Source organism: Saccostrea echinata, unplaced genomic scaffold (assembly GCF_033153115.1).
Source record: "Saccostrea echinata isolate AGI-Se365-2 ecotype Australia unplaced genomic scaffold, CSIRO_AGI_Sech_v1 ptg000009l, whole genome shotgun sequence".
Lineage (NCBI taxonomy): Eukaryota > Metazoa > Mollusca > Bivalvia > Ostreida > Ostreidae > Saccostrea > Saccostrea echinata.
In genome coordinates this window covers 18,169,063-18,176,462 of record NW_026889758.1, presented here as the reverse complement: position 1 = coordinate 18,176,462, position 7,400 = coordinate 18,169,063, and the positions used below count along the sequence as shown (strand labels likewise).

Here is a 7,400-nt window from a genome sequence, read left to right as displayed (position 1 = left end):
GCAGGCAGCGAACGTGGCGTATGCAGTTCTGAAAACCTTGTTTTGAGTTTTCGGTCTAGACAAATAAATTGCTCATGTAATCCATTGCAATGCACGTACGTTCACTCTTCAATTTGTGTGTGGGATTTTTTTTGGGGGGAGGGGGGGGTTAATTTATTAAATCTGGAATAAAGTTTTATTTATAAAGTCTTTTTGAGAAACACAGGACTAAAAAATGCAAAATATCTATGCGCAATTTTATCATATATAATTTTTTTTTATCATGCCACCTACAATAGTACGACAGAAAAACACTATTTAATCCAAATGAAAGTTAAGCATCCAAATGTAGTGTAGACTCAGGTTTGTTCAAATCATACATGTACACTGTACGTACACCAGCAGAATACTTACATGGCCCACAGGGATTGACTGGGGCTACAATGGGGTATAATATTTTAACATAGAAATATGAGGAAACGAGATGTATTTGTGATACACTAAAGCCCCCGTTTTGCAGTTCATGGCCAAAGTATTTCTAACTCAAATATGAAGTTCATGAGATGAAAAATGTTGGTACCCGAAGAAAGGCTTTGTCACATGGAATACACTTGTGAAACGTGAAAGCCCTAGCACCAACCGTTCAAAAGTAATGACCAAGGCTAAAGTGTTTGCAGACAAACAGACTAAAAACCATGTGAAACCGAAAATCTGATCACGGTGGCATAAAATATTTAACAAACAAGATATGCATGTGTTAAAGTTTATCAAATGTACGTCAAACCTCAAGGTCAAGAGTTAAAAAATGTAGATATCCAAAGAAAGGTCTTGTTAAAGAAATGTGAAATATGAAAGCCCAACCATTCGGAAAATATCGTGAAGGTTAAAGATTTTTCAAATGTAGGTCACACTCCAAGATCAAGATCATGAGGTCAAAAATATTGGAACCAAAGGAAAGGTTTTATTACAGGGAATATATACGTGAAATATAAAAAACCTAGCACTAACTAAAGATAAGGCAAGGCGAAAGTTTTTAAAATGTAGGTCAACTCACAGGTCAAGGTCAGGAGGCCAATAATGTTGATACCCAAAGGAACGTCGTCACAAGGAACTTCATAAAAAATCCTAACGAAGATACATAGCGGATTCCAGTAAATGTTCTACCAAGCTTCTTTCTTTACTCCTCACTAAAATATTAACAGCAGCGAAGGAGAAACTTCAGGAGTACTGTACAACAATATCTTTGAGAAGTGGTGTAGATCAGATGTGGATACTTAAAAATTCCAAGGAACTTTTGGAAAATTTGAAATCACAGAATTTTACCAAAATCAATAACATAAAAACTTACGACTTTTGAACTCTGTATACAACCATTCCTCACGATAAATTAAAGTCCAGGCTTTTTGACATCATTGACAGCTGTTTTTTCAATAAAAAATGGAACTTGTAAATTACTTACCTTGTCATTGGTCATTTGTAAAATTATTTTGTTAAAACGTTCTGATTGTACACACAAGTACTCTGAAGTTGATATTAAGGACATACGCAACGTACCTTACCTACTGATAATTTTTCAAGATATTCTTAATTTAAGATTTTAGTGCCATCAGGATTGAGTTGCTCAAAACTCTGGTTAAGTTTAACCACTGGTTAAATCTCTTATCCAGCGGTTAATTTCTAACCATTGGTTAAATTCCATTGCTCAAAATTTGTCCACTGGTTAAAGTTACTTGTCCAAAGGTTAATTTCATCTAACCACTGGTTAACTTTAGCACACCTAAGGGAGCTGTGCTAACTGTTAACCAGTGGTTAGTTATGGCTGCAAGGTTAGTCTTCGATTCCAACTTTGGCAGACGACAAAGAAAAGAAAGGGTATATAGACATTTCCATCACAATTTTGAAGAGGGGGAATTTTCATCTAGGTACAGATTTTCTAGAGAAACAGTAGCAGAAATTACATATATGCTGGAGCCGTATCTGTGCCGCCCAACACTGCGTTCTTATGCAATGACTGCACATGAACAAGTTTTAATGGCACTGAGATATTATGCGACTGGGGACAAAATGACAACAATTGGGGATACCATGGGTTTCCATGTTTCTAGCGTGTCCAGGAGTGTTAGGGATGTGTCAGCCGCACTGTGTGACATTGCTCCACAATATATCAAATGGCCCACAGATCCAGCAGAGAAGATGACCATTAAGCAGGGATTTTACTCCATTGCCTCATTCCCTGGAGTTATCGGGGCTGTAGATGGGACTCATATTCGAATCCAGTCCCCGAGAGAATATGAACATACCTATGTTAATAGAAAGGGGTTTCACTCCATAAATGTCCAGGGAATATGTGACCATACAGGTAATCTTAGAGCTGTGATATTTTACCAACGATACATTTTCCTCATTAGAAAACCCCCTCTTCTTCAATTCAATAATGGCCAAATGCCTGGAAGTACATGTGTAGGGTGAAAGTTTGAAAATGGTAATATTTCCATACGAGTTAAATATTCAAAGGTAAAGTGATAGACTGCGAATCAATAAATCCTTTTACTACTACAAATATAATAAGTTACATGTAACATACATGTAGTTAATATATCTAACTAGTGGTACCGCGAGCAGTAAACTCACTGAATGATACCCCCCCCCCCTATAAATATATATGGCGAAAGTCCATGTTTTGCTCTTGGGGACCCCAAATAATTGTCAAATAAAAATGTACAATAAGCCTCTCAAATGCACTTTATAACAAAGACTCTGTGAAAGTTTCATTAGATTTCATTCAGTGGTAGAGGAGGACTTGCAGATATGAAATGGGAACCACAAAGCATAACGGAGGTACAGACAGACGGACGGATGTACAGGATATGGACGGAAGTGGACAGACAAACAGACATAAATCCCTATCACTATTTACCCTCCCACGTCTCATGCAAATATAATTATGATATTTCAAACACATTTTTGAAAGTCACATTGCTGGTTTATTATAGGGAAATTTTTGAATGTTTCTGCAAAGTGGCCAGGTTCGAACCACGACTCTTTTATTTTCCGGAGTTCGGACATCGGCATTCATTTAGAAGGAAACCATCGGGGTATTGATGTGGACGGGGTTCTTTTGGGAGATAGTGGGTATGCCTGCAGTAGGTACTTACTTACGCCATACCTGCGGCCTAGTACAAGGTATATGCATGTACCATTACTGATGTCAATGAAATAAAATTCATGAATAACTAAATTACTTTTCATTTAGAAAACTGTGAGCACTGGAAAAATTTAGAAAAACAGCGATATAATGGAACACTAAATTGGGCTATATTCTATTCATTTTTTAAGTTTCATGAATAATAGTAAGCAGACGAAGTTACTTTAATTCCAAGTTTAATGCATTATTTGTAATGCTGTGTATATTCTTTTAAAATTCTACACTTAGAGCACAAATAAAGTACAATGATGCTCATGCAAAAACTAGGGGTGTCGTGGAAAGGTGTTTTGGTTGGTGGAAGAGGCGTTTTATAGTGCTTCATGAAGAAAATAAAGTAAGCATCTTACAAATGAAACAAACAAACAAAAAAATCACTGATCTTGCTATGAACCTTTCCAATATAGTACATTTTACACATTCTCCTGACTAAAAAGATGATAATTATTTCAGGTATTGAGTTTTAATTTTAATGTTTTCACAATTTTTTCTTTCACTTTTTTAAAATTTTGATTCTTCAATAAATTCTACATGCTACCTTACCTGAATAATAATAACTTACTCTATACATACCTTAAGATAACACATCTCCAAATAATTAGATAGTACAAAGTAATTTTAAGAAAATATTCTGTTTAATTTTTTAATAGTTTTTATTTTTGGGAGGGGGGGTGTTAAGACATAGGGGTATCCTACTCTCATGTTCTAAAAGTTTTGACTAGCTAGTTTAAGTGTAGTGGTACGGTATGGTACTAGTATCCCCTCCCCTGCCTCCTCATTCTAAGTGCCTGAAAGTACCGAGTACACTAATACATACTTCAGTATTTATAGGACCATTCTATTAAATTTTAATATTCATTGACATTTAGTTACAGTTTGCATTTACTTAAACATATTTTTACAAATATGTTTTTTTGTGTTAGTGTGAACCAGGGCGGGTTGCAAAGATAGCGGTGGCTTGTGCTGTACTGCACAATATAGCTCTTCAGAGACATGAGCCAATGGAAGATGATATTAATGGCCCAGGAGACAATGGGGGAAATGACGGAGCAGTGCAGGGTCCCATCAATGATAATGTCAGGAGATTTATCACAGAGCATTATTTCAACTGAGTGTTCTCAAAATTTGATGAAATTTTATTAATGCAGCTAAAAACTGAATATTTAGAAATGTCAACAGTTTTTCAAACTAAGAAATACAACACAGAGAAATTTCATTTTTAAAAATATAAATCAAGAACAAGATGCCTATGGACCACAAAGCTCACCAAAGACACTCTGACCTTATTCTTAGTTTATCAGCAGACCCCCCCCCCCCTATATACTTCTGTATTTAACACTGATCCCCTATTGTAGTCTCATCCTACCCCAGGAGAAAATGATTTAAACAAACTTGGAACGGAAACTAAGTGGACCGACAGACCAACCGACAGACAGCAGAAAAACAATATACCCTCCCTTCTTCATAGGAGGGCTTACATAAAAATCATTAATGGTTCACTATTCGTATGAGAAGATTTTAAAAGCCCCCCTTTCTTATTCCTACATAAATATTTGATTCCCCACTGTGACCCCATCCAACCCAAGGGTCCTCATTTGTTTTTTATAATTCTAATAATTCTGAATTTTTTTTAATATAGGGTAAAAAATTGGAAAGTTTAGAATGACAACGATGACAACAACAAAGTATGATTAGAAAAAGCACTGACTTTGGCTCATGTGTGCTAAAAATTTAGGGTTCATTTATATTGCTAGGTTCATGATTAGCAATGTCCATTTTAAGCTTCTTGATTTCAAGATCCACTTTTGTCTTCTGGAGCTTAATCAATTCCCTCTGTTCCTTAATTCTCTCTAAATCCTCAAGCAGAACACGTCTTTGAAGATCTGACACCTTTAATTGTAATTCTGAACTGCCTGTTTCAATAGGTTTCCTCTTTCTTTTCTCTTCAGCTGAATTATTCAATGAAAATATGTCACTGTAAAGCATGCATAATTGAAATATAAATTTAATTTTCATAATTCATCCATATGATATGGTCAATTAAATGTGAATGATAACATTTATGAAAGTGTACCTGAACAATCAGACTTTCTAACAGTTGTCCCTGAATTGGATATTGTTACATTGAATGCAACAGGTGATCCTGTATAAATTAAACCACAAGATAATTTATATTGTTAATTGCTGACACCAATAATGTAAACATAAACATATAATAAATGTATATATTTTTTGTTTAAATTCAAACAATATAAATTCATTTCAAGCATATTCTGTTTTCATATTTATCAATGAGCAATAAAACTTTATTAATCAAATCCATACCTGAAGAATTTTCAGGAAGTTCAATGATTTGTTGGCTCTCACCTGTGTATAAGTAACAATCATTTTAATCTACATTGCAATAAAATTTCCCATATCTCCAGCAGATTTTAAATTTCTTTGATTTAAATTCCTTTGGATGTTTATATTCAATGTTTCTATAAAATCAGATATATATTTACAAAAGTGTCAATACCATTAGATGCTAAGGTCTCAAGCCCACATCCATTATAGGTGTTGCATGAACTTGTATTGCATGAGATCTGTGATTCTGAAATTAAAACAAATAAATATTAAATATTTATATGTACAATTATTGTAAAAAGTAGTTTACATACATTTGATAGAGTTATAACTGGAGATTGAAATTTTTCAGTTTGAGTTTCAGTCTCAAAGCTGGATTTTTTTTTACAGTTTTTTTTAAGTGAAAGAAAGTGATAAGTATAGTGTATTAATGTTTCTCAAAAGTCAAATTAAATTTATTCAATAAAATAATTTTTAAACTACCCAAAACTATTAATAATAGTTTTTAATTTATTTAACTGGTTGTGTATTACATTATTAGATATATGTTCAGAATATATATGATTTGCTTACCAAGACCTTCATTAACACAGTCACTATCTTCAGGTTTAGGAACTGATTTCTCTGAAATTGTACATACATATAAATATTATAAAAAATGTCTACAATTTGTCTTCAAACAAACTGCCTACAGGGTAATTAAATTTTTTTTGTTGGATGTATATATTTTAAGTCTGTGAAAGATATAGTAAAAGCTTATAATTCAAATTAAATGAAATTTAATTTGACTTGTAGAAAACATTGTATGACAATAAAATTCTGACTAAAATTAAATAAAAGTGGTTCTAGTCTGTCCTTGATTTGTACTTTACTTTAATTTATTTGCCAGAAATAATTGTGCGTACATCGGCATGGAAAATCACCGACATTTGCACGGTGTAATGTCAAAGTGGTACGGACCGAATCATCATAGGAGCGAAATAGTTAATTTGACCATGACCTTTGTATTTGTTTTGGTGGATGCAGAAAGAATAAAAGCTTCTTATAGAATATGTTACAATGCATAGACAGTGTGCGGCGTTAGCAAAAAACGTAAAACTTGATCCCGTACGACTTTCAATGAATTCATCTAATATTTCTCACGGAAGTAAACGCCGTCGTTCCAGATTATAGTAAAATGCGAATTTCCTCGCCAGTTCATGCAGACGAAGGACCGAGTTGTGCCGAGATTTATGAAGACACAGAAAAATAATAAATAAAGGTTTGTCAAAATTACTTACCTGTTACATTAAATCCGCCAACCTCAATCCCACCTTGAAAGCCTGTGAAATTAGGGGAGTCCTCGTGAAGATCCAATATCTTTTGAGAAATGGCATCAAGAGGGGGATGAGGTGGCCCTCCACCAGTCTTTCTCCGATGAATCTTCTGGGTTACGTTATCCCCCTTTGCTTTTGAACAGGCCTTACGGTATTTCTCTTTGACCTGTTCAACGGTCCTATTTACACCACCCCGGGCATTAACAGCATCTGTGATGCTTTTCCACACACCTGCCTTCTTGGCATTTGTTATTTGATTAGTTTGTTTCGACTGAATAACATCTATATTCTCTTCAACCTTACTTATAATGAACAAAACATCATCAGTAGAGAAATTTTCACTTCTCTTTTTGGCAGCCATTGTTGACAGATGGACAAAGTATATTGCATTATGGGATACTATCCACTGGTTAAGTCATGCTAACCAATGGATAGTTAGCCTATGAACTAATTGCCCTTTGAGCAACAGAAATTTGACCAGTGGTTAAGTAGCCAATGGAAAATAAATTTGACCAATGGTTAGCTTAACCAGTGGTTAAATTTAACCAGAGTTTTGA

At 34.4% G+C, this 7,400-nt stretch overlaps 2 protein-coding genes across 2 annotated transcripts; one reads left to right on the top strand and one right to left on the bottom strand.

Annotated features, from left to right (window-relative positions):
• The first annotated feature begins 1,794 nt into the window (after positions 1–1,794).
• Positions 1,795–4,293, top strand: LOC133182486 (putative nuclease HARBI1). The gene is made up of 4 exons (XM_061317332.1): positions 1,795–2,338; positions 2,973–3,162; positions 3,413–3,518; positions 4,105–4,293. Exons 1-4 carry the CDS (start codon positions 1,795–1,797, stop codon positions 4,291–4,293), a joined length of 1,029 nt encoding a protein of 342 aa, XP_061173316.1.
• Positions 4,294–4,503: 210 nt separating this feature from the next.
• On the bottom strand, positions 4,504–7,204 carry LOC133182485 (uncharacterized). The gene is made up of 6 exons (XM_061317331.1): positions 6,808–7,204; positions 6,101–6,151; positions 5,700–5,774; positions 5,507–5,548; positions 5,256–5,324; positions 4,504–5,130 (listed from the first exon to the last, which is right to left on the bottom strand). The coding sequence occupies exons 1-6, from the start codon at positions 7,202–7,204 to the stop codon at positions 4,913–4,915; spliced, it is 852 nt and encodes a 283-aa protein (XP_061173315.1). The 3' UTR covers positions 4,504–4,912.
• Positions 7,205–7,400: the final 196 nt, after the last annotated feature.